Source organism: Periophthalmus magnuspinnatus, chromosome 6, assembly GCF_009829125.3.
Source record: "Periophthalmus magnuspinnatus isolate fPerMag1 chromosome 6, fPerMag1.2.pri, whole genome shotgun sequence".
Classification (NCBI taxonomy): Eukaryota; Metazoa; Chordata; class Actinopteri; order Gobiiformes; family Gobiidae; genus Periophthalmus; species Periophthalmus magnuspinnatus.
The window spans coordinates 15,655,760-15,683,316 of record NC_047131.1 but is presented as its reverse complement, the minus strand read 5'-3'; the positions used below and the strand labels follow the sequence as shown (position 1 = coordinate 15,683,316).

At 41.6% G+C, this 27,557-nt stretch overlaps 2 protein-coding genes across 2 annotated transcripts in view; one reads left to right on the top strand and one right to left on the bottom strand.

The window, feature by feature from the left end:
* Nucleotides 1–18,596, top strand: part of shank3a (SH3 and multiple ankyrin repeat domains 3a) — a 153,599-nt gene extending 135,003 nt beyond the window's left edge. Inside the window, exons 17-25 of the mRNA XM_055222674.1 lie at nt 1,874–1,998; nt 3,483–3,618; nt 6,185–6,265; nt 6,402–6,425; nt 7,760–7,887; nt 9,368–9,473; nt 10,175–10,701; nt 10,776–12,841; nt 17,492–18,596. Of these exons, the coding sequence (XP_055078649.1) occupies nt 1,874–1,998; nt 3,483–3,618; nt 6,185–6,265; nt 6,402–6,425; nt 7,760–7,887; nt 9,368–9,473; nt 10,175–10,701; nt 10,776–12,841; nt 17,492–18,059 (3,761 nt within the window). The 3' untranslated portion in view covers nt 18,060–18,596. The remainder of the gene's footprint in view (nt 1–1,873; nt 1,999–3,482; nt 3,619–6,184; nt 6,266–6,401; nt 6,426–7,759; nt 7,888–9,367; nt 9,474–10,174; nt 10,702–10,775; nt 12,842–17,491) is intronic.
* A 4,656-nt stretch (nt 18,597–23,252) lies between these two features.
* Nucleotides 23,253–27,299, bottom strand: rabl2 (RAB, member of RAS oncogene family-like 2). Its single transcript, XM_055222680.1, has 8 exons — nt 27,020–27,299; nt 26,911–26,937; nt 25,819–25,898; nt 25,352–25,431; nt 25,144–25,255; nt 24,559–24,656; nt 24,406–24,489; nt 23,253–23,837 (listed from the first exon to the last, which is right to left on the bottom strand). Exons 1-8 carry the CDS (start codon nt 27,124–27,126, stop codon nt 23,790–23,792), a joined length of 636 nt encoding a protein of 211 aa, XP_055078655.1. The 5' UTR covers nt 27,127–27,299; the 3' UTR covers nt 23,253–23,789.
* Between the last annotated feature and the right edge of the window lie 258 nt (nt 27,300–27,557).

Sequence of the window (27,557 nt, the reverse complement as noted above, 5' to 3'; positions counted from 1 at the left end):
ACGTCTGAAACCTCTTCAGTCATGCTAGAAAGCTCCAGAAATTTGATTTTGCATAATACCCCTTCTTTAAAATTAACTAGTTCTGTTTTTTTCACGTTTTAAAAAAAAAATCGGATAGAGCGCCTTTAAAAATGCTGCTGATGTGATGTGAATTGCTTTTGTGGAATGTCCCCCTCATTTATTTGCATGACTCTCTGCCTGTAATGGTGACATGTAGGGCCTTAACGTACATAGTTAGAGTGTGAATCAACACTGGCAGCTTTGGTCAACACTCAGCTTGTGTGTCCCATCTGCTCCACACACACTTCTCACTCTCTCCCCCTCTCCTCCCTCCCCGTAGTGTCCCCAGTCCGGCCTTATTTGTTCCTGGTTGTCTTTACCTCCATCTTAACCTCAGCCTCCCATCAATTACCCTGGCTAAACAGTTTTACCCCACCTCTCCCCTCGCCTTACGGCCAAGCTGAACTCAAATCACCCCCTCACCATCTTCATCACCGCTAATACATTTCCCGGTGCACGTGCCAACTCCCAGCCCGCCGACCGTCCGCCTGCCTGGGCCCGTTACCATGGCGACCACTCCCAGGCACCGCGCCAATAGTCTGAGCGTGCGGTACTGCTCCATAGCTAGTGTTGGATCTGCACTTATTTCTTTATTTCGTGTGTGTTCTTAGTGTAAATCCACAGCCGTTCACTTGGGGTTTGAGAGGTTCGTAGGGGCTTTCTGTCAAGGAAAAGGTTTAAACCATTTCAGAATTAAATGGGTTTATGCTAAACTCAACACTAAGGTCCCATATTACCTGGAGCTGTGTTTTGTTTCATTCACACATGTTTAATTAAACCTGGATTATTAGACTGTCTTCATCCCCAAAGTTCAAAGTGCTCCATTTCATCTTTGTTATTTCGTTGTAGTTGTAAGGTTAACCGCTATTTTTAACCTTAGTTGAACTACTTCGCTCTTCAGTACCCTACAATAGCCTTAAATTGTTGCTTTTATTTTTTAATAGTATAGCTTTTGTACAGCTGATTGTCAGTAGAAAGTCTCTAATATCTACTGGGGCACCAAGGAGTGGACCTGTTCCACTGGAGCATTTCCTGAATTACCACATCACAAGGAAGAACAGAGTGTTTTCAGGTTGAGAGAAGAACACAGCCTAAATATGTAGGATTTGCGTGTTAAACATGTGTGAATGAAACAAAACACAACTCCATGTACGGTTTTGAGGAGAAAACATTATAACAGATCAAAAATAGTGTTACATTGGCCCTTTAACAAAGTATATTCTTATGCAAGCAAGGCACAGAATACAAATGTTACTGTTGTCATAGTAATAACCTCACAGTATGGTGATTATTGTGGGAGGGATCACAGTATTGTAGAAATATTACTAGAGAAAAGAGTAAATAAGTTGTTTTTTGTTGGGGGGTTTTTTGTTGTTGTTTTTTTATTGGCTCATAGACTATATAAAGAAGTGGACTAAGTGGGTGTGACGTCACTCACAGTGTTCGGCTCCAGCCAAATGAAGTTTGTCAAGGCAAGCAGTTATAGGAGCCAATTTGAAGCTGAGTTCCACATTTGAAATTCCGACCACAAGTATCAACCAAAGAGCCAATCCACAGCCAGGCTGTTAAAAGTAACGCCCCTGGTTTAGCAGGGAGCTGGCACTTACCAATGCTGTCAATCAAATCTGTTGCTGGCAGGAGCAAACTTGGGGAGAGAAGGCACCTGATTTGTCCGTTATTAATGTTCATATCTTGAATTACATACAAAATAATGTATAATGTATTTTTGAAAAAAAATATTGAATGATTTTGTTGATCTAATTTAAATGCTAGTTCCTTGTCACGCTTTTATAATAGTTTTTGCTGTGTTTAGCTGAAACTCCCATTGAAGAATTCAGCCCCACCCCAGCCTTTCCTGCACTGCAATACCTGGAGTCTGTGGATGTGGAGGGAGTGGCATGGAGGGCAGGTCTGCGGACGGGAGACTTCCTTATCGAGGTACTACTTTTTTATATAGATTGTATGTTTGACTGTAGGGCTGCAAGATTACTTGTGATTAAATCAAAATCACAATTAGCAAAGGCTAAAATTTTTGAAGTACCATAATTTCCTTCACAAACAACAAAATATCCTGTCTTTTTCTGCAACTGCTAAGCCTGTAGTTAAGATCTGTGCATGTACTGAAACATGTTCTGAAATGTGATTCTTGTATTAGTTTGGTAGTTCATATTCCAGTAAAATTCACACATGTTTAAAAATGAACTTTGAACAGAATCCTATTATTAAGACACAAATTGCAATAATGTACAAAAATATATGGAGAGCTTTTTTCTGTTTTGGGTTGCTTTATTACAAGACAATTTTAGCACTTTAAAATAAATGTTTCTTGGTTTTAGTAGTTTGTTGAATCTAAAACAATTCCATCTGCTCAAGCAGAGACCAAATGCTTGAAAGAAACAAAAAAATATAAATAAACTCCTCAAGATTTGCTTCTGAGATACAAAAGTCTAAATAATCAAAAGCTCCAAAAAGTACATTTTGCAGAATATGTCTCTTTTAAGATGGAGCTGCTTCATGTGTATGAACCAGGGTTGCCAGATTTTCAGAGAGCAACAAGCAACCAAGCCTTTGAAAAACAGCCCAAAACAAGCAACCCAGAACCCAAAAAAAGCATCAAATAGAAGCTAATAGTTACACGTGTACCTCAGCTGAACAAGTGGTAATGAGATATGCATACTTTTACTAGCATATTTAACATCAGTAATGGCTTTAACTGAACTATATGTAAGGATACAAGGTAAACCTATTCAAAAACTCTATAACTTTGACTGATAACAATTGTGATGTTCATATATTCTTAATTACAGAAACATAATGGCCTAGTTGTTTGGCCAAATTGTTATAATTTGTTTTTTGGTTCTTAAGACGATTGTCCAATCAGAAAGCAGAATGAGCCTCACATGAGTCTCTTTGGGTTACCAATTTCAATGCTGAAATCCTGTTGGTTTAAACCTAAAAGGACTTTCTCTGATCTGAATCGTCACTATCTAAATCCCAGCAGCTGCAGCCAATCATTAATCAATGCCTCTGCTGCTGCTGTATGTGCTGTTTTTCCATATACTGAGAATGATAAAACCTGTATGGGTCTTCTGTATGCAGGTTTAGGCACTGGCAACCAAGGTTCATTTGTGATAGCAATACATTTTTTACTGCTTTTTTAACACTTTGTATTTCAGTCATTACCGTGGTCGTTACTGTATATGGTCGTTACTGAGTCTATTAGTGTGAAACAGAACTGAAAAAGGATAAGAATCACCTCTTTTATGACATGAAAGTGCCATTCGGGAGCAAGCCCAAAAAACTGCAACTCTGCGGCTTTCCAAAAACAGAAGCCTAAAGTTGCTATAAAGAAGCGGACTTGGCAACTCTGGTCTGGCCGTTTTGTATGAATAAGCTTGTATATGTGTATGTTTGTGCTGCAGGTTAATGGGGTGAACGTGGTAAAGGTTGGCCATAAGCAGGTGGTGTCTCTGATCCGTCAGGGGGGCAACAGGCTCCTGATGAAGGTGGTCTCGGTCACACGCAAGCCCGAGTCCGACGAGGTGGTGCGCAAAAAAGGTAACGCATTTTATTTAGTCCAAGGGAATGTCTGTGGAACATAGCTGTAAATCACTATTTTAAGTTTCTTGTCGGAGTAATTACAGAATGCATGGCGTTTTTGTGGTATCAAAGCTCTACAGTTTCTTAACATTGATTATTACTAATTACTAGTGTCAGTATTAGGGATGGGACAAAATCTCAAGACAAATTTGTGCACGCATGAGGAAAATGAATTATTGAGATTTTTGTATCCGTGTGTTTGGATTGGATATAAAAGAGTTTTAAAAATTCTGTCAAATTCTCGTCTTGCCTCGTTCTCGTTTCGTTTGAACTCAGTTTCAAGTGGCGTTACTCTTAAAGTCTCTATGAGACCCCCCCAGTCCTCCAGACCTCTCCCGCCCTCACTCTCCCCTTTAGTCCTCCAAACCCCTCCCTATTGTCATGTGGGAGCATGGGTGATGTAGGCTTGTGGGCGGAGCCTTGTACAGACTCTTACAGCTAACCATATGGAGGGTTTGAATAGGGCCCAGGAGAAATCGCTGAACTACTGAAACATGCATGGATGACATCTAAAATCGCCTCAGACAGGTTTTGGAGGGATGATGAGGGAACATTGTTATAACACAGTAGAAAGCTAAAAAAAAAAAAAAAAAATCAGTTTTGCATAATGCCCCCTCTTTAATAAAACATGAACAAGACTCAATTCACAAAAGTTATTTTAATAAGAATGATTCAGGCTTAGTTTAGTAATTTACTTAATAACATAACCTTAAAGGTGCACTATGTAAGTTTTCTGGTGGACAGTCTGCCTTGTGCATGTCTCCATGGAGACATTATTGCTTTGTGTTAAATGTTCCAAAGTATGGCATTAGACTTACCTATCTCCATGGACACCAGAAGATAACACCACCAGGTCAAGTTACAAGTCAGGTCTGTGGAAAGGTGACCTCGCTCACAGTAAGAATGCAAGGTTAGCAGCAAAACACCTGCATTCGAAAGAATCCAAGATAAAGATTATACTGGCAAAGCAGTAACATCTCCATGGAGACAAGCAGAAAGCTGATCCAACCTGAAAAGTTACATATTGCACCTTTAACTCCTAACCGCTTAATTAAGTAGTTACTAATCCTGAATGATTCTTAATAAACTATTTGCTCATTATGAATTAAGTTTTTGTTCATACTTTATTGAGGCCGATTAAGGTGTAGTTATATATAAAGTGGTTCCATTGTCTGTTCTCTTCCACAGTTAATACTGATGACACTATTTAGATATTTATTTGTGGCTTAATGTGTCTTGTCCAGTCTTTTATTTGCATATTTCCCTCTTGTACTCACCTAGAAATGAAAAATAAACTTGTTTTAGGCTCCTTTGGTACAGTGCAGTGAGATGTAGTCATATAAAAGTACTGCAGAAGACGGAGCGTGTTGTCTTTGGTGCAGCGGTGGGGTACTGGAGCTTACCATGCTGTTTTAAACTTCCTCTAGCTTTGGTCTGCTCTCCTCTACTGGGACTTACTCTGCATATCGTGGCACACCTTTACTCAAACACACACATCAGACACACGCACTCCCCGCGCCGCGCCGGGCCTCACTACTGACTCTCCGTTGCCATGGCGACTACACTGCATGTTTGAATTAAGCATTACATTACAGCCTTCGAGTCTCTGTTGTTCTCCCTCTCCACGCCTCTGTCCTACTGTAAGGCTATCTGCGGATGGGAGCTAATGAGGAGCAAACATATGAGGACTTTGCCAGACTGAGGGATCTATGCTCTGAAGACCACCGCGATACTATTTAGCATTTGGGCATTTTGTAGGATAGTTTTTATATTCTAGCTGGACCTTTGCATTTTGCAGAGTAGAGCGGTTTGTAGTGTTGGACACTCGGCTTTCTTTCGATGTGCATGCTATCTGTTTAGCTACATTGCTACATTTTAACTGTAATTTTTGTAGTAACTTTTGGGTAATGAGTTGAATATCTCTTTAGCCTAAGCCCTACTATTAGAAAAATCAGATGACTTGTGGTATGACTTGCTCTGAGAGTGCATCCTAAAAACTGTGTCGGTGAATTTTGTATTTTATATTTTGCTTGAAAATCTGTTTACTTAATATAGTTGCGCAGTAAGTAAAGGTGTTATGCATTTTAATTTTACAGACTAGCTGGATGTTGAGTTGTTCCAATTTGAGTTACCAAGTTATCAGCCGATTCCTGTTATATGCAACACTTTGGACTCTTTCACCATTCAGAAGATTTAATATTTTGCTTTAAAATGTTAATCGCTATGACAGTAGTCCCAATTTTTCATCATTCTAAAACCATGGATAGATAGGTATCTGGACTAAAAGATAACACAAAAGTTGCTAGCTGTTCGACTGGCACGAATATGAAAAAGTTAGGATCTAACCGTAGCACTAACAAAGTGCTCGTCAAACGGGAGCCACACAGACCACTGGACCCGGCCCACCTCAGAGGGCTGAAGCAGGGATGGAGCGGGCGCCTGGGGGACGCTAAGAGGGCCCTGAGCCGCAGAGCCAAAGCTTTCACCTCCACCTCCTCATCAACCCCCTGCCTTGTGTCCACAGCCCCGCCCCCACCCAAGAGGTCACCCAGCACCACCCTGACTCTGCGCTCCAAGTCCATGACCGCAGAGCTAGAGGAGCTGGGTAAGCACCCATCTGGTTCTACTGTCTTCTGTCTGTCCTCTACATTCTGTGCTGTCTCCTGTCCTTGCAACCTTTAGTATAATTCTGTTATCTTGTTTTTTTCAAATCTTTTCTGTCTATATCTTTTTTCACCAAGCTTCTGCTCGGAGGAGAAGAGGAGGTGAGTTTGAGGCAAGAAATTAGTACTTTTAAATTTGATAACAATTCATCAGTTTTGGGGCTGGGAATCACGGGGTGCTTCACAGTTTGAAATGCAATATTTGGCTCTGAATACCAATTTTCTTTTTCTTTTTTTTTTAAAAGACATGCTTTATATAATATTAAATATACATCATCATTATGGTACACTTTGTTGAAACAGCTTTGTAATAGAGGTTATGCAGATGACATGGCAATATTATATGAGTGCCAATGGCAATTAATTAAATTTTCTTCTATAAAAGCTCAAACTACATCTAAAATATGAAAGAGCTACTACAGTTTGATTATAAATATAAAAGGCTACAACTCTGCTAAATATTTTGTTTATACCTGGCATCAAGAGACAGTAAACCATTTAACAGTGAATTTAGCTAAACATGGACAGTGCAGAATACATGCACTTTTATCATTGATACAGACTTTGGGATCAGACACAGTTGAACTGAATCTTCCTCTCTTTAAATAACATGTTTCTGAGCCCATGTGTTCAAGATATTGATAGTTGTCGGGCAAGTTAAAGTGCCCTTTATCTCCCCATATAGTTAACAATCTAGCTAATTTAGCTCTGCACAGTCACAGCAACAACAGAGAAACTACTTTCAGTTTCCATTTTGTTGTATAAATCTAATTTGAAAGATTTGAAAGAAACAAATTTTTTAGACTGCTCATAGTGCTGCCTTAGTGTCACTCAGTCTGAATGTTGAGGAGAATTTTTAGAAGAAAATGATGCTAGTGCATAACCTCCCTAGAAACCAGTCCATTGACTTCCAGTTCAGTTCCTTTGTAAGCAGTGGCTATTCATTTACATCAGTGCTTCTCAATTATTTTCTATCATGCCCCCCTATAAAGAAGAAACCCCCCCGGTATCTCACGGCGCGCCCCACTATTTGAGAATCACTGATTTACATGCTTTATTGTCGCTAAATGTTTATGTGATGTTTTGTAACCTTACATGTATGGTAGGAATAGGGTAGGTTTTTTCACTACAGCACAGCACTAAAGCCTCAATTGCAGGACAATACAGGATTGAAATATGCGTGAAATATTAATACAGTCTCACCAAATGCACTATCCATGGAATTTCTTTTTGCTGTCTGTGTCTCCACTATTCCTTTCCTAAAACCCATAGCTTTATTTTCTTCATTCCAAAGTCACAGTATTATGCTACTTTGTACTTAAAATATGTGTCTTTGAGGAAGCTGGGATCACTGTATTTGGTGGTAATCTAATGAACGGTGACACACTTGGGTCTTATGTGGGAGTATTTAGTTGTTGCTCATTTCCCCTCTGCAGAAAGACTAGATGAGATGCTGGCATCGCAAGAGTCCATGTTACACTCTCAGCCCCTGGAGGCCGACTACAGAGCAGCCACGGTCAAACAGAGGCCCAGCAGCAGGAGGATCACCCCGGCCGAGATCAGCGTGAGCTCCCTCTACACCACACCAGGCGTAGAAACAGGGCATTTACAGTGTGAAGGGAACATGAAAAGAACCAAATGAAATAGAGAACGCACACTAGTATCTGTTTAGAGGTGCAAATGTAAGGAGCAGCAACTTTAAAAAATTTCATTTAATTTTTTAACTTTGGAGAACAAAAAAGTGTAAGGTGTGTGTCTTTGTTATAAAGGGCATACTTGTATTGTATTTGTAGTTGTCAGGGGAGACTTAACGCTAGAGTATGTCGATTTTTTATTGCAAATTTCCCCAGATAGGAGGTAGAATATCAAATATTAATTTTACAATTATAATATAGACATATGCTTAATTACATTGCATGTTAATGTTAAAGAATATATGTATTATTAGAGCCTGACCACAAATGTGCGAGGAGGATGAGTCAGCATCTCGTCTGCCTCGCAAGACTCTTTTTGTATTTGATTTTTGCCATTTTCCTCCAAATTTTACAAACAGGAAACAATGACGAACTAGTATCAAAGACCCAACAAAAATTTAATATAGACGTATGAAACTTAGCATCAAAAGTAGCTCATGTCAGGACATGTAAAAAATTATATTATAGTCCTGCTCTAAACCCTACAGGAAATTGGCCATATTGGATCAAACCAGGGATTGACTAAATCACATCATAGTCCTTTCACATCTCCAACAGTTTTCATCAAAACACTTGGTCAGAAAGGACAAAGCACATGTGCAATAAAAAATTATCAATTAGAGTTTAAATGAATGCTTGGATGTTGTCATCCAACAAAATCTTGTTGTTTTTTTTTATTCTAGCTTTCACAAACATTCAAATATGAATGCAAATTAATAAGATAGCTCTACAGTGCCCCCTTCAAATTTTATTTAAAAAAATTCTGAAATCTGTTTGTCGTGGACTTGTAGGTTTTTTATTCAAACTGAGACAGCATCATCAGGACATATCTGAGATCAAAAGTTGTTAAAAGAATTTGAATATATCTCAGGGTGTGGTCGTGAGAAGGTCTTAATGAAGCTATAAAAATCCCTGTAACATTTCAAGCATGGTCAAATCCGGACCCAATGTAGAATCTGCATCTTAATGACATGGGCATACTGAGATACGAGTCACACCAGAAATATTGACTCAGCAGCCCTCCCACTGAAGCGTGCCCTTCACGGTTGCAAGAGTCGCAAGGGCCCTTTATCACTGCTTGTAGTTTTAACCTGTATTGTTATTGGCCAGTAAACATGCTCTTGAGTACCTTTGCTTTGCCATCTCATGCTTTAGAACTGAACTGAACTTTAGAACTCTTGTTTGGGTTGCCAGTTCATAAGACTAAAACGACAAAAAGTTGGTCAAGGGATGGTAGAAAGAAGAGCATTGGCAGGCTGTGATAGGCTGACAGTGACATGTGACAAGAATGTGGAAATGTAGTATGCATGCTTGTTTGTTTGTTTTTTATTGCTTTTTGGTATGTTGCAGTCTTTGTTTGAGAGACAAGGGATGACCTTCCATGGAGCTCTTCACCCCAGCATGGACCGAGGCCATATACCATTTCCAAAGGGGATGTCCAGGACAAAATCTTTTGGTAAACTATATGTTTTACGGCTCTGACCTGTGTTAAAAATGTGTCCATGCCTTTCATTAAACATAAACTCTGTAAATATACAGCATAATGATCATAATGTCAGCTATTTTCAAATCTCAAGAAAGTCACAATATCCTTAGAACCAAATCACGATTTTGATTTCATGATGATTCATGTAAACTTAGTATCTTTATATTGCTTTGAATAGGTAACTGAAGTCATCTGCTTCATGCTTCATTGCATTTGGTCAAATCCACCTGTCACTCACTCAGAGCATTGTTGAGGCTGACCAGTAGTTGGAGGTTTGAGCTTAGAGCTGTATTCAAGAGAAAATTGGTTAATCATTATTGGTGGCTTTCAGATTGTAGAATGTGATAAAGTCATACTCTCAGATGAGGCAAGAGTCAGTTTTTCTTATTGATTACATTGTATTTGCCATGAAAGATCCAAAAGGTAAAAGCACAAATGTTGATCCTGATAATTTATTTTATTCAAAAGAACCAAGAACTCACTGTAATACAACAAAAATCTGCATTTTTACAATATTCATTTTAGCTGCACCCGTCTGTATTAAATATGATATGGAATCATGTGATGTCATCTAAAACCCAGCAATATGGCAATTTTACCAAAATATCATGCTGTTGAATTTTTATCCCCATATGATATAGTATGTTCAGTTGAGTTGTATTTTTTCCCAGGTGCTTCTGAAGAGGACCGCTTGTCTGCCTTGGCCGGAGAACACCGGTTTCCCCGCAGCTCCTCCATGACGGATAGTCTCCGGGACCATTCCCAACCACACAGCATCCCCCCACCCCCCCAGACGGCCCCTCCTCCTCCGCCATATTACCTGGACACGGGGCCTCCTCCAGCATTCTGCCCCCCGCCTCCGCCCTCCAGAACCCAGAGCCAGGGCCATGAGCCGGGGGGCCGCTCCAGCTTTAAACCCTCCAGTCTGGACCTGCCCTATGAGGCGGCTCAAAGACAGGCCACACATCTGGAGAGGCAAAAGAAGGCTCGCTCCATGATCATCCTTCAGGACTCCTCTCATCTCCCTGTAGAACCCACCGAGATCCCCCGGCCCTCTGCTGCTACTCCCCCCGAGCGCATCAAGAGGAAAGGCCGCATCATCGACAACCCTTACGCCAATGTAGGACAGTTCAGCATTGGACTGTATGCTCCCACAAAGCCCCAAAGAAAGAAGAGTCCCCTGGTCAAGCAACTGCAGGTACCTCTAAATCACCACATTTACCTTTGATAGAAACATAACATGTGATTATAGATGTGTTGGATTTCTTACAGGTTGAAGATGCACAAGAAAAGGCTAGTTTGGCCCTGGCCACTGCCCACTCTAGAGACACCTCCCCCTCAGGACGCCCACCTCTTGCCCACGGGCACTCCCACACCAGCCGGGTCGACTACTACCAGCAGCAGCTGATGGCTGAGAGAGAGAGTCTGCGTGCACAGGGAGAGATGATGTTTCAGGGGAAGGGACCTTTTGCTGCTGCAATAGCCGGAGCAGTCAAGGACCGAGAGCGCCGCCTAGAGGAGCGGAGGAAATCCACTGTCTTCCTTTCTGTGGGAACCATGGAGGGGGGAGCTAGCACCAGCCCAGAGAACCCCTCCCTCACTCAATCTCACTCCATAGATGAACGGCTACTCTCACGGGAGCTAGGTCAACTGCCTCCCCCTGCCCTGGCACTCAGCCCCTCGCCTAGTGGGACCACCTTTATCCATCCGCTAACAGGAAAGCCCCTGGACCCAAACTCACCACTGGCTCTTGCGCTGGCCGCAAGGGAAAGGGCCCTGACATCCCAGAGCCAGTCCCCCACTGGCAGCCCAGAGCCCAGGACTAAACTGGAGCGGGCTGGCCAGGGCATCCTGTTGTTTGATACTCAGACCAAAGAGTCTTCTCTTAGGGACGGCACATCCGCATCCCCACCTTTCTCGCCTAAAAGCACCAAGGCAGCAGGGTACGGACTGGGACCTTCTCCCAGCCCTGTTCTCCTCCCCCAGCCTACTAAACAGTGGGTGACGTCACCATCACCTGTATCATTTCGACAAGACATGGACAGCAGAGTAGAGGAGAGGAAGGAAGACAAGAGGCTAGAAGATAAGAAGAGCATGTTGATCAGTATTATGGACACATCACAACAGAAGACCGCTGGGCTCGTTATGGTCCATGCCACCAGTAATGGTCACGAAGTGGAAGGTGGCTCAGAGGTGGAGCCAGGGAGAGCCGGCACGCCCACAGAGCTAAGTAAAGCTGTGGTTACACGGGCTAAGTCCCCTAGCCCTACTGTGTCCCAGCTTCAAGCCCAGGCACAGGCCACACGTCCAGCTAGCCCCGCACAAGAGAAGAGCCTTCCTCTGGGGAGCTCTGAGGAGGATGCAGACCCCTACACCGTGACCCTGCCCCCTGCCATGCTGACCTCCAGCGATGAGGAGACCAGAGAGGAACTTCGAAAGATCGGTGTAGTACCTCCTCCAGATGAGTTTGCTAATGGGCTGCTTGCACAGGGGGCTAAAGTTGTCACTATATCCACCATCTCCATCACCCCTGCATCCCTCACCTCCACAACATCCACCACTTCTACAATAACAGCTAGCCAGCCTCAGCCGCCACCTCCCCCAACTGCAGTTGCTGTCTCAGGGAAGCCATCAGACCCTTTGGAGCCTCCTCCAGTGGCTGAGTCTGGCTCTGCTGCAGACTCGGGCGTGGAGGAGGCCGATACCCGCAGCTCCAGTGAGAAAGAGCGGGACCACCACCTGGAGACCACCAGCACTGTGTCCACGGTCTCCAGTATGTCCACGCTATCCTCAGAGAGTGGAGAGCCGGCCGACACACACACCACACACACATCCTACGCAGACGGACAGACCTTTGTGCTGGACAAGCCGCCAGTGCCTCCCAAGCCCCGCCTCAAGTCCCAGGTGGGAGGAGCTAAAGGGTCAGTGACCTTCAGGGACCCTCTGCTGAAGCAGAGCTCTGACAGTGAGCTGTTGTCCCAGCAGCAGGCCGCTGCCCTGGCTGCTACGGCTGCCGGTGGGGCCGGACTGACCCCTGGTGGATCGGCATCAGTGACCGGACTGGCCCCCACCAAGCCGCGCTACCTCTTCCAGCGCAGGTCCAAGTTGTGGGGAGACCCAGTGGAGCCCCGAGGCCCTGGAGTGGGCCTGGCTCTTGGGAGTTTGGGTAATCTGGGTGGGCTGGGACTAGGGCTGGGCGTGGACGAGGGCAGACCCTCTGTCATGGGCGAGCTGAGCTCACGCCTGCAGCAGCTCAACAAGGACACGCGCTCCCTAGGAGAAGAGCCACTGGGAGCATCCCTCGACCCGGGCAGAAAGTCACCGGTAACAGGGGCCAGGTAAGACCAACTCCGCTGCTCTCCAGATGAGCCTGACAACATGAAAAAAGAAATACTTATGTAAAAAATGTGGTGCTTTAGTGATTTAATTGTGATGCATTATTCAGATTATTTGCTCCTCAGGGAATAGAATTGTCAGAGGTTAAAAAAACATATACTGATTTCTTGTGAAATGTGGCTGTTTTCATCACCATTTGATATAATGCATAGAAATCCTCTGCAGCAGGGACTGGTAATGAGGTCAGAGGGTAACAGTGTGTGCCTAATGTACTACTGTACTACTGTAGTGTGTGAACCTTTCCACTGTGAGAATGTACCACAGCAGAGTAAGAATAACTTATGGAGCAGAGGATGGAGGCTTGTAAGCACAGCGCTGTGTTGTTTTCACACTCAATACAATAAAGTCTTTATATTTCTGCAGATGTGAGGAGCCAGAAGACAGTAGACCTTAAGGTTATTTACGCTAGGGTAAACTACAGCTTTTTTCTTTTCATTGTTTTCCTTCCAATCCCACAAACTAATCCAATTCACTTTAACAAAGACTTTTCCTCTATTGTGATTTTAAATTTGAAATCTGATTTCTGACCATGTTTGCATCTGTGGATTCACATTATATTGGCTAACAGTGTGCCACCTTTATAGACCTCTGATTGGTTGTATTTTCACACTGTGTAACTAATAGGGATGCAGTCCTTTAGTTGTTCAGTCAATTAATCGGTCAATATTATTTTCTTAAGATAATGTGGTTTTATATACACAGCAGCAGAAAGAAGAAAGAATGAAGTGAGTAAGTTAGCTGGAGTTTTGGAAGTGACAGGAAAGTTTAATCTTCCTTTTCACTTATGAAGACGGAGCTTTTTTGGGTGCATTGTTTCTGTGCTGTGTTGTGTCATTTAGTGGCTTTTTTCCTAGTGTATGTGTATGTGCAAATGCAAACATGGTGAGAAATGAAAGCATGGTTGCCCTGTCTCCTGTCATACCTCCGTCTGCCTCCGGGGTTCTATCTGTAGACTCCATCAGATTCTACCCTCACTGCTTTTCCTACAAATTCTGTCCCAAACACTTGTTCAAACACTACATAACCCAATACATGAGCCAGGATTATGTGGTTGTCATTGGTAACGGGGGATAAGAAGTAAAAGCACACTTTTCTCCTCATCACAGTAGTAGAAATATCAGTGACTACTTCAAAACCGACATTTCAAATAGTGTTTGAACAAGGTCCAGCAGAACTATCATGCAGTGACATGACTGCTGTGTTAAAATATGATCAAAGTTGTCAATGTTAAAGACTAGGTAACATTTCTTAGAGTGGGGGGTGTTGTTTTGTCTGTAATATTCAATAGTACGGAATTAAACCTATCAGTCCTGCATTTTTTCAACCTCAGCTGTTTTAATTGCTAAAAGAGCACATTGAAGAACCTGCATTCTCAGAAAATGCCAGGCAAAGCAGTAACATCTCGATGGAGACGAGCAGTTGGCAGACCCTCGACCAGGAATGTTACAGAAGTTGCATCAACTTTAAGTGATGCAACCTCTGCAAGTTCAAATGAGATTTATGTCCATCAGGTGTAAAAGAGCTTTCTTGTGGTATACAATAGTCTCTTGGAAAATGATGACTTCAGTGAAAAGTCATCAATTTTCCATCTGTGTGACTATACTAAGAAATGAAAGAAAATCATGCAGAAATAGACTAAGAGGTTGGTGAAATAGCAGATGGTGGGATTTGTTTGAAAAGACTTGCTTCTTAAAGTGACCACCAGTACTGAGAGCAGGGTAGTGGTTATAAGCAGACAGAGCACTGTTCCCCTCAGCAGAGGCTCAGCTCTACAGTCCAGTATGTAACAGTCAAGTATGGTGTGGTATATGTCCCTTACATACTGGACACTGTCCCTCGGTGCTGACACTCTGATCATCATGTGCATCAATATGTAAGTCATTCATTCTTCCAGCTCCATCCAAGTTCATCCCAGCTTTCACTTAATGGGACATATTATGATAAATTAATAGTTTCACTGCCATAATGGAGAAGTGATTTCATTCATGCATGTTTAAATCAAGTTTGGGGGTTGCAGAAGTAAGAGAGGTTATTTTAACTCATTGAAACTGGAGGTGTTCCAAACAAAGGTGTTCCTTCACTGGACTCACTCTGACATTTCAGCCTGAAATCTCCTTCATATGGAACTCAACAGCACTGCCTACTTTGAACCACACCGAAGTTCTGGAAGTAAATTTTTATCATTTTACCCAGAGAATTTTCAGAAAATTCAAATATTAAAGCAGCAAAAGTAGCTTTTCAGAGCTTTTAACCATGTTGTAGTTGTTTCCCCTTTTCTTAATTGATAATATAAGTAGGATTCAGCAGTGTCATGTAGTCATTTTGGTACAAATGGGAAAAAAATCTGCCACTCACTGGCATGATCTGTGGCTATCCATAGGAGAGGCCGACAGCTAGACAGCTCTTAGTTGTGACGACTTTAATGGCGACATCAGCTCCTACTGGGCACTGCAGTTTTCTAATGCAGAAGTCAGTGGACTTGTTTCTTTAGTAAGTCATTTTAGATGAATATTGTGATTTAAAATGTGCAAATTATCCACAGGTCTGAAGATTATAACTATATAGCAGACACAGACACAGTGGGTTTTCTTTAAGAGTTTAAAGGCACAACAGAAAGCCAACCAGCTGTGTTTTAATGTTCATAACAATTATTATTGGTCTAAAAAGAATATTTAAAATCTAAATTTGGAGTGAAATGGTTGGGGTTTTTTTTTGTTTGTTTGTTAGTTGTTTTTTTACTTTCAGAACTTCAAAGTGGGTGTCACTGTCGAGCTTCATGAAGCATGTCAAGTTTTACTCCCGAGTTCCCACTGTTGCCAGCAGAGGGCATCTGCTCCAATAGAAAGTTCATATGAAAGTGCTGCAGGATCATATTACAAGTACACTGATGAAATGCAATTGTAAAGTGTGAAGGCCACAACTTTCTTTAAACTGCAGTATACAGCCCAGCACTCCCCCTGGCTGCTCTCAATGGGAACAAGCCCACACTGCTAATGTCTCACTGTCCACTCTGCCCTGCTCTGTGTGTTTGCTTTGGGGACTGCAATTTTTATTTTTATTTTTTTTATTTTTTTTTGGAGGGGGCTAAATTAACTATGTAAATGGTTGTGATTAGGGTGACCCAGCTCCTTCTAAGTAAGATGCTATTTACTGGTGGTTGAAACCATTACTTTGAACATTAAGCAAATGCTAGGTATATTAGTACCAATTTTGTCCTTTACGTAAGACATTAACTATGATGTCATCATATATAAGGCCATATAATACAAATGAAAGTTAAGTGATATAAGTTACATGTATCAACATGTGTCCCCTGTGTGTTTGATATGTGCACATTTCTTTGTCATGTTGCTCACTGTCAGATCCTCCCTGCTGAAGCCTGCTCTGCTGTCTGTGCCGCACATGAAAAGAAGAGCTCCCAGACCCCTCACATGCATACATACACGCACACGCACACACATACATGTACATACACGTACACATATGCCGTACACATATGCATGCACATACACATATGTACATACATGTACACATATACATATACATGTACATACACGTACACATATACATGTTCAAACATGTAAACATATATATGTACATACACGTATACATGTACATATACATATACATGTGTATATTTGTACATGTAAACATATACATGTACATACATGCACACATATACATGCACAGACCCTGTGTGTGGAGCAGAGCAGGCTGGGTGCTGGAGACTGCGTCTCATTGGGTGATGCTAACATTCTGTCCCATTGCTCTCTCTGCTCACCTTGCATGCTCCGCCCGCTGCTCTGATCTGATTGGTGTAGAGGTGACTGTGCGCCCCGGAGGGCAGGACCACTGTGTAAGTGTGCATGGAGCTCATTTCTGTCCCTCTGTCTGCACTGAAGCTCCACACCTCTGCCCTGTTCATTGTGTTATTATACACTGTAGTCACATGTAGGAGCTTCTGGAGGTCCCCCCTTGCATGCCCCAGGCCCCAGCAGCACTCCCCTCTTCTGCCTGTAGTATTGTAAATTTTGCTCTTTAAGTTACTCTGCCCCACCTTTGTAATCTATTTTTATCCTGGGAGAGTAGGCCATGAAAAGGACTGTAGAAGGCCTCTGAATGTAGACCTCCTCTGTAGGCCCTGTCTCCTCAGACCTCCTGACTGATCAGAGGACTGTTCACTGCAGTAGGCTTTGTGTCCAGAGGCTTTCTAAACACTTGTATTATGGTGTACGCATTACTTCTTCTGGGATCTAAATCGGACTAAAATACATTTTAAGATTTGAGTCAGTTCTGTGGTATATACACAAGGTGTATCAGGGTATCTTCTGCAGATGGTGTTATTTTTAGTCGTGAAAGGTGTGAGAGAAAACAAGAAACCCGTTGTATAAGACAGACTTGATTTGCCTGCTTCAGTCAAAGCTTCAGCATTACTTCTTTGTAGCACAAAGTATCTTTTCTTAACGTGCATTAACCTGGATGACACTAATCTAACTGAAGTCTTTGTAGAGCCTGCTGTCTCCTGTCCTTTCTGTCAGTTTGATATAATGTGCTTAGTCCTAACCTCTGGCTGTGTCCTTTGTGTCCATCAGACTTTTCAGCAGCCTAGGAGAGCTCCACACCATCTCTCAGAGGAGTTATGGCACCACGTACACCATCCGGCCCGGCAGCCGTTACCCGATGACCCGACGCACCCCCAGCCCGGGCTCTCCGGACAGGGACCCCCTGGGACGCTTCAGCGGCTTTGGCCTGCCCGGCTCTCCCACCACTCCCCCTCAGACCATCCTCAAGTCGTCTAGCCTGAGTCTGCCCCAGGAGCCTAAAGAGGTGCGCTTTGTGATGAGGAGCTCCAGTGCGCGCTCACGTTCTCGCTCACGCTCTCCCTCCCCCTCTCCCTCTCACTCCCCTCGGATGGGCTCACCCCTGCTCTCCCTAAGGCCCTTCCATCAGAAGCCCCTGCACCTGTGGAACAAGTACGATGTGGGTGACTGGCTAGAGAGTATCCACCTGGGAGAACACCGCGCGGGCTTTCAGGAGCATGAGATCGAGGGCTCGCACCTGCCTGCTCTCACCAAGGAGGACTTTGCTGAGCTGGGTGTGACACGGGTGGGACATCGCATGAACATAGAGCGCGCTCTGAAGCAGCTGCTGGAGAGCTGACAGCGGTCCTGAAAGTGCAGTGCACACAGCAGACAGCAGGGGGCAGTACTCCTCTTATACTCTGTACTGTCCGGCCTCATGTTTACACATGTCCTCTGACGCATCGGGCCCACAGTGAGGAGAGCCAGGTCCAATCAGAACGTGCCCTCTGGGCCTCCAGGAGTGTCAGTAAAGAACAGTATGAGCTCCAGCACTGGTCCCCCTCCTCTGTGTCTACCTCTGCTCTCTGAAGCCTGGTGCAGAGTACAGGAGGAGCCAGGCCAGCAGACACACTGATACGATGCCTTTCCCACCTCTCCCAGTGGCTGTGGACAGACTGTGGAGCCCTCCGCCTTGGACCCAGACTGTGCTATCAACTGGAGAATGTTTAACCAACACTCGTGGCTTTTTCATAATCAGTTTTTTGATTTTCCAAAGGGAATATTATATATAGGGATATAATATAAGATATATATGTATGTTAATATAGCTTTCAAAAGAAGAACAATATTGCAAAGAGGACATATAATAAATTAACCTGCGCCTGTTTTGAGGTTTTAGTATAGGAAGTGAAAGAAATTTATTCCACCAATAGTTTACTCATTTCTACTAATTACTATATAATACATATATAAATATATATATTTGAAAGAAAAAATCTAGAAAATAATGTTTTCATAGATATGGAACGTTCCTTAAGATCACTTTACGTTAGCGTAGCATGAGCAGCTGTACCATGTGTTGTGTGTCTTTATTTTCTTACAGTCTTCCTTCAGACTAAAGGGCATCCCGCAATGTGAGGCTCGGACCGCCGTGCCCCCACCCCCACACCCCCAGACCCCACCCACACTGGCACTTAGGACCACTATTGTACAACACTGGTTTGACTATATGCAAAAGAGACTGTCCGCCTTAACATGGACAATACAGAGGAATCCTACTGATTAAATACTGTTACTTTTAAACGTTAGGGTTGTGCCAAATGAGTCTTTAATTGAACATATTTAGTAAAAAGTCTAAGGGCTTGTGTGGATGTGTGGGCCCCTAGCAGATCACTTGGGGCCCTGTACCTGTCCTGCGCTGTGGGGAGGGGAGCACCCGGTCTGCACACACAACCTGACTGTGTCTCCCAATGTTGCGCCTTATATCACATATGGAAGCGGGCACGAGACCCTAACACCAGGTTGTACTAAAGACAAAAAAATCCTTTATAAAAATAATGTTTGCTCTGGGTTTTGTGAGTAGCTTCTCTTGATACTTTGCAACTGATGTCATCGACATTCTTTGGGGGGGTGACGCTAACTGGAGGAGCTCCTCTGACAGTAGCGCTGTTATTCAAGTCAGACTTTAATCCAAGCTTTATTTTAATACATAAAGAACTGACTTAGTTGGAACTCTGACAGGTGAGGTGATTTGTTCTGTTAATCAAGTCTCTCACATGAAGTTACAGTCATAAGCTAGCTAGCATTAGCATAACGTTGTTGGTTTTTTTTTGCTGTTTCTTTTAGTCACCTTTTTGTTGAAAACCAAACACCTACGCAGGGGGTGCGGTGTTTAAATCCATTTTGTATTTTTTCTTGTTTGCGTTGTGTCACCATGGTAACCGCTCAACATTCCCTCATAGACATACAGGCAGAACACCCCCAGGATGATGTCACTGCAAAGTATCAATTGGCAGTGAGTTTTATTCAACCAACAATACTACCACTATTTCAGCAGCTCCTGGTCTGAACACTAAGCCACTAAGCTCTGAACTTTTAACTCATTTTGACCACTTTTTTGTAAAGTAGGTGGTGAAATAGAATACGACTATATCAATGTTGATCTCTGTTGTAAGAATAGCACTCACTGCCTCTTTGTTCATGTTTATTTATTAGTTGTATTATTAATTTTTGGTGTCACGACCTCTTTTAAACATCCAACTTTCATTTACTACCCTCGCACTGTGGGTACATTTTGTAGCGTGTGAAACATTAACAATTTTATTTAATTTTCTAAAGGACAGAAAAAAAAAATGAAAACAAATTGTCCTTTCTAACTTGTAAAATGAACAAATATATGCTTTTTTTCATAAGCAATGTAGATACAATAGATTTCCTATAAATTTTTGAGAAAAGTATATAGATCTATATATATGAATGTTTGGCATATATGCATAGTTAACCACCTGTGGAAAGGGTGAGCAGATTTTATTCTTTCTACGAACTTTTGAACTCTGAACTGGGGGATGATTTGCACAAAAAAACAAGGTGACAAGGTGCTAACATAGAGCCACCCATCATCGAAGCGCAGGTGTGATCTGGATCCCCGTGTTTGAATGGTGAATGAGTGCGCGTGTGTTTTTATGAATGGACTTGTCGTAGTGATGTAAGTAGTCCACTAGAGCCTTACTATCATCTTATCCCAGATTTCCGGGCAGTGGCTGTGGTGGATTCATTGACAAAAATAAAATGCACACGGACATTGGTTTCTCATTGAGGATTGTGTTCACTTGTGTTGTCATGTTGTCGGACACGGAGCAGCTCGGGGGTAGAGTCATTATGGGATGTTGAATGAACGTATTGGCATGTAGGTTGTGATGAGTCACTGTTTTCGTCCTTGGTTCCAGATGGCATTTGCGCTCCCCTCCTCTCTCCTGTTTGAGACATTGAGTGTGGGAGTTTGGGCTGTGCGAGATTGAACAACACTAAGGAAATTGTGCCAAAAATGACCTGACGTTGAACTGTATATCTGTCTTTGCTTTGGGACTATCTTAGTTACAGCATTCTGAAGCTGTTAGACTCAATAATATGGTGCCATCTCCTGGAAATCTTGAGAACTGCAGACATTTCTTAGATCTTTTCCCATTTACTCCTGGTGGAAATATAATTCAATTTTCTTTTATAAAACGCAGGCTAAATATATGTTTAACAAAGATTTCCATAAGGTAATAAAAGATGCCAGTAGTCAAGAATGATATCTCTGTATTTTCTGTACAGAGAGATATCAATCTGATCACCACTCCCTCAACTGTGTCTCAAGCCAAAACCAAACGTGATAATCCAATCACATTTGCGTATTTCAGTGATACATGTGAAATATTTGTTTTGACACAGACAGATCATGCGTGTCCCTGATTGGCCAGTCCACCTGCCACTCACACCCATCCGAACTCTGGGAGATTCACCGGTGACTATACTGACATCGTCGTAAAGTACTGAAGAAGTGTGTATTCGGGATTCCTGGCAACAGTAAAAGTCTACTGCTTGTGGAAATCTTTTGAGCACAATATTAAATGCCTGCAACACCATGTAAGCTATTTATCTTTCTATTTAAATCACTTGAGCTTGGTTTGTACTGTGATAACGGGGGAATCCTGTTAACTACTATTCCCAAATGAAACCAAACACGATCCAAAATGGTGGCAACACAGTAGTGAAATCCAGTGGGTACAACATGTTCTTTTCTAATCGACAAAGCACAATCTGCGTTGTGTAGGGAGCAGTGTAACCTTTTAAACACCAGTGCTCTTATCATGGATGGCTTTTCTTTGGATTTCTTGTTGGTTTTCTCCTTGTTTGCACTGTGAAGTTTAGACTGGTGGGTGTGTCTGCTGCATCTCAGTCCTGCCTCATGAGTCCTCTCCTCTGCCTCAAAGGATCAGCCTGATCTGGTCCAGACGGATGGTCCAATCCTTCAACAACTAATCTCCAACTGTGGACAGGAACAGTTTGGTTAGCGCTAGACAGTCTTCTCTGTGAAGTGATAATGTAGCTCTGGTTGCTAAGGCAATCTGTAAACGTCTGTTGCTATGAGCCGAGCTAAACTGTTATTCATGGGTTTTAAAATGATGAAAAATAAGGACAGTTGCTATAGCGATCAACATTTTCAAATTGTAATCTATCTTTTGAATTGGGAAAAATTATGTATGAAACAGGAAGGTGAAATCCATTGATATATTTGTTTTACTGATAAAAATAAAAAAGAGCAGTTGGGATTTTAAAAAACTTTCTTTAAAACCCACTAAAATGCAGGAACTTCTTTTGTACAGAATTTCTTGGGGGAAGACCCCTAAACCCCCAGCTATAGCCATGACCTTGCTGTCACACACAGCCATGCCTAATTTGAGTTTTATAAAGTGCCATAGGGTCACAGTACCATGTAAATGAGAAGAATGCATTGTCAACACTAAATACCTTGTTTTATTTTATCCATATGTTTTGGTTCATATATGTTCTGCATCTAATTTGAGTTTTCTTTATGGGGGGTTGTTCTATGTCTAAATATACAATGCCATCATACCACAATGCAAAACAAATGTGGGATTTTAAATTTAACTAACCCAAACCGTTTTACTTAACCTAACCATAACCATTTCCTAACCATAATTTTTTCGTAACCAAACGTAACCAAATCCTGACCTTATCCTTTTTTTTTTTTTTAGCCTCAGTTATACCCATGTTCCTAAACTTCATCACTTCAAATGACCAGTCACAGCAGACCGTCTTTCCAGAGCATACTATCTAGCCCTGGCCTAACAGTTTAAACATGCTACCTAGTGCTCTTCGTGCAGCCTAAGCGAGGGGGGATGAGGCTGGGGCAGGACCTGAAATGTTCCACAGACACCCCCACCACAGAGATATGTTTATTCTGTAATAAATTTATAATGAAAACAAAGACGGCTCAGAGTCCTCTTTAGTTTTGTACTGTTTTATTATGAACTTCACATGCTACACAAAATGTCTTCCACCAAATAGTTTTATACACTTTAGAATTATTATTTTTTTATTTAGAACAAAAATATTCCTATAACGATTAGGGCTGGGCGATATGGTGATAAAAATTGAATTGTGATTTCATTTCTGTGACAATATGCCATTTTTGGTGATTCACAATTTGATCTTGAATGCACTATTCTTTTTCCCACCCACACCTCCTATTGGTCAACGACAACAGTGCCCTGAGTGACAGCAGTAGAAAGTGTGTAGGTTTTTAGCCAAAAACTGACTAAAATAATTGTTTTGGTTTTTTGGTCGTGTTTATTGACAAGAAAGTATGTGCTTTCTGTGAGCGAGCTTGAATGTCCAAAACTTGACTCTTGGCCTGGCCCTCCTCCTGCTTGTTTCCATGGAAATGTTGTTCTTTTGGCTGTAATATTCCACAGCATGGCATCTCACCGTCTCATTTATCACATGCATCTAACCATGCAGATGATGTGCAGCCTCCAGAAAGTTACATACTATGCCTTTAAAAAAAAATTTAATAATGACTTGGCTCCAAGAAAATTGTGATATAATTTTCTGGCATATCGCCCACCCCTGAAAATAAAGCATACAAATGTACTTTTACGGAGAACTGTGACTATGCCAGCACTATGGTCCACAAGAACACAATCTGTTTACCTCTAACATTAATTTGTGAATAAAATGGTGCTGTTGAGCCAACTTCACAGATTCTACACAAATATAGCGCCCTGCTGACATCTCAAAGTCCTACGCATATGCACGAGGATAGCAGCAAAAATAATATGAATAATAATTACACATTCCCTTTTACAACGCTTCACATTTTGCTTTAAAAAATAAAAACTAAGATATAAAACATATAAATTAGTTTACAATGTGCCAGTTCAATGTCAGAGAAGGCAGGTCATTACAAATCTATTCACAGCACTGTCTTTTCTGAGAAATACATGTTCATGAGATGTACAGGGATTTTACAAAAAACTAGGCATTTATAAACTATATTTTTCACATTCAGAGATTTTGGATTCTAATCGTCCGCTTCAGAATCCTCTGCTGTTTTATCCAAGTCAAAGTTCTGCAAAACAAAACTAAATTAATGTTTCAGTGATTACAATTTAGTTTTTAAAAGTGCACCATATAACTTTTCTGCTACCTGCCCCCATTGAGATGTAATTGCTTTGTCTGGAATATTCCACAGTATAGCTTTTTGTGGGTGTTCTGGTTCCCAAGACAATTATCCAATCAGAAAGCAGAATGAGCCTCACATGAGTCTGTCATTTGGGTTGCCAGCTTCAGTGCTGAAATCCAGTTGGTTTAAACCCAAAAGGACTCTCTGATCTGAATCCTCACTATATAAACTGGTGATTGTCCCCTTTTTAAAACTGTAAGAGCTCAGGCTACATCAAGTTCTTTTAAGCTTATCTATCTCCACAAAAATAAGCAGATGACATTACCAGGTGAAATACAGGTCAAGTCTGTGGAGAGGCAATCCTGCTTACAGTAAGAATGCATGTTTACTGCGCCATACTGTGAAACATTACAGGCAAGTAAAACCATCTCCATGGAGACAAGAAGATAGCAGGCCTTCACCAGAAAAGTTAAAAAGTGCACCTTTAAGCTACATTTGAAGAATAGACTTTTACCTCCAGTTCTTGTAGCACTTCATCCATAAAGTCTGTGGGATTCTGCTTGTACTCCACGGCTCTTCTGATAGTGTCTCGAAACATCTACAAAATCAGCCACATTCAAACTACATGTTATAATATACTGGTTTGTCTGTATTATCTTGCTCAAACCTTAACAACATTGGTCCCATCCGCTGCTGACACAAAGTAAGAAGGGAGGTCGTGTTTCTTTGCAAAGTTGAAGCTTCGTTGAGTTGCCTTCATATCGGCTGCAAAGACAAAACTGCAGATTAATAGGCTGCTTTCATTTCACATAATCACATTTTAAACTCTTCAAAACTGAACTGGAGAACAGGTCAGAAATGTATGGTAAAATTTGCTGTTTGTCAGATTCTATATTTGTGGACTTGGTTTAATTCTTGAATGTGAGTGGAAAATGCAGATGTTTTGACCCGGTTTATGAATAATACCTCTGTCGGTTTTCGTTTCATGTGGCTAAGTTAGCACAAACAAAGGTGAAATAAGTTCTAATGTTTTTTTCAGTTCTTGTCATTTATAAGGACTTAAAGCCATATGTTTAAAATCCCTGCAAGTACCCCCTGTCACTGCAAGATATAAAAAGCTGCACTGTGGATCTTCAGTTTGGATATTCCTTTCAAAAACAGCAAATCTCCCATAGAGTTATATAGGCTCCATCTGAAATTACAACATCATCGAATACTAGAGTATCCAACTACTATACCACCCAAAACTCACCATCGATCTTATTGGCCACTACACAACAGGGGATCTCTGGTCTGTACTCTCGCAGCTCCTTGTACCACATGCTTAGGTTTTTGTAGGTGATCTTTCTTTGGATGTCAAAAACCTGCAGAAATATATTTTGTACAAGATCAGGTTACATGCTGTAGGTTACATTTTTGATACAGATTTGTGGTGGGTATATGGGACTGATGATTCTCACCATGATACAGGCGTGCGCTTTATAATAGTATGACGGATGCATGCTTTGAAACCTTTCCTGGCCCGCCGTATCCCAGAAATCTGAGCAGACAGAATAACAGCAATGGTTAGAAGTATATAATTTATTACTATTACTACTACTACTACTACAGCATTTATGTTTGTTGCATGCTCCTTCAGTTATAATTTCAGACTGACAGACTAATTTTATTTTCTCATTATTGTAGTCTCTCTTAGTACATGAAATTGAATTAAGAGTATTATTAGTTAGTAGTAAAAGTACTATCACTTGGCACTTCTACTTGAGTAATATCATTTTGAAAAACATTACACTTGAATACAAATTTTGGCAACTCTACTCACCTTTGCTATATATTTGTAGTAGTAGTAGTAACAGTAGTAATGAGTAGTACCATGTTGGGCACATGTGAGCAGTGCAGAGGACAGGGTGTATACTTGTATACTTGCCTACTGCTACTGTCTTGTTCCCCACAGTAGCTTTGTGCTTGTACAGTGTCAGCGCATAAGTGGACATCTGCTGTGGCCGACTGCAGCACAGGCTAAGGAAAAGAAAGCCATTGTGGGGTGTATGTACAGTTTGAGACCGTTTAAAAAATGCCATACTGTGGAACATTCCAGGCAAAGCAATAACATCTGCATAGAGACAAGGAGGTGGTGGGCCCTCCATCAGAGCACACACTGTGGATCTTTAGGTACAAATTTGGCAGCACTACCGGAGCACATTTTGTAGCCATGTAACTACTTTTACTTGAGTATAGATTTTCTGTATTTTTTCTACCACTCCTTCCTTATTTATTATTCATCCTAGTGTACATGGACACTAGTAAAGATTTTACTGCACATCTTACCTAGTTTATTCTATTTTTTTTTTTTTTTTTTTTTTTTTATTTAGGTTATGTTTTTAATCTTGCTTCTTGGTTGGACATGGGCAGCAGATATGACACACTTAAATGTAATTCCACAACTGTTACCGTACTACAACCATAATAACAACAAGGGCCAAAATACAAATTACATAATAGTAATGATTAGACTAATACAATAAATGGTGACACCTTTATTTTGTTAAATTAAGGTTTAAACTTTCAGAAAATTCCTCCTTTTGAAATTAATTTTCAGTGTTGATGACATTGATACTTTGCAGCTGATGTCATCAACATTCCCAGGTGGTGTTATGCTAATGAGATTCCAACATAAACATACATGTTGAACACCCCAGCATGATGTCACTGAGAAGTTTCAATAGGTAAAAGGGATTCTATTTCAGAACTCACCAGTACTTTCTTCTTTGTACTTTCATTTTAACTTTTTCCATTAAATGAGGCAGAACGATGATAAATACCAGTGATATGCACTTTAAGGTGAAGGTACATTTTAGGTCCTCTTACATTTGACCCATCCTACAATGCTTTGAGTTGTGCATTTCTGATTCTCTTCCTCATCACACAAACGCAGTACTACAGGTCATAAGGCAAGAGTAACAACCAACCACACCACTGCTATGTAATGCTCATATATGATGCATAAAAAGGATGCTACTCGTCCAGAAGAAATCTTTCCATGAGTCTGAAAAAAACAGAAAACAACACATTTTTAACCCGTAGAAATAACAGAACATAATTGAATAACCCATGATGTTAGCAGTTACTTGGATTTGCCAACTGCGCTGTCGCCCAAACAGATGATCTTCACCGCTTCTGCTGCATCATACTTGGCTGGATCCAGATCTGGGTGAGTACTCCCCTCTCGAGCCATTTTTACTGATTTCAGATACAGCTTTTGAGAAAACTGTGGACTAAACACTGCTGCAGCTGCCGTGGACGGGCAGTATTAGCTAGCTACACGGTTAGCCGAGGTTTGAGTGGTACAACATGAATGAAAACCGGTCATTTTCCCTTTCCTTGCACGCTGATACAATGAGACAAATGCTTAAACTCAACTAGTGCTTAGATATCCGTTACCTTTTCTGTTTTACGATAATTATTAGATCCAAAAAGCTAATGAAGGCTAATGCTAACTGCTGTAAACCTCACATGAAATTGTAACCGTTAATCCGTGGGGCAGTTTAAATCATTCGTTTTTCTCTTTTGTCCGTAGTTTTTCCTCATATTAGACGGAAATGCGCAGGAGACAGTGACAGACACGGCGTGAAAAGCAAAACACGCTAACAGCTTACGTGATGTTTG

Coding starts and splice junctions, on each gene's coding strand:
- rabl2 (XM_055222680.1), bottom strand. CDS start 27,126: ATGGCTCGAGAGGGGAGTACTCACCCAGATCTGGATCCAGCCAAGTAT. Junction 25,432..25,818: donor GAACAAGACAGTAGCAGTAG/GCAAGTATACAA, acceptor CTGTCTGCTCAG/ATTTCTGGGATACGGCGGGC. Junction 24,657..25,143: donor AGTGGCCAATAAGATCGATG/GTGAGTTTTGGG, acceptor TTGTCTTTGCAG/CCGATATGAAGGCAACTCAA.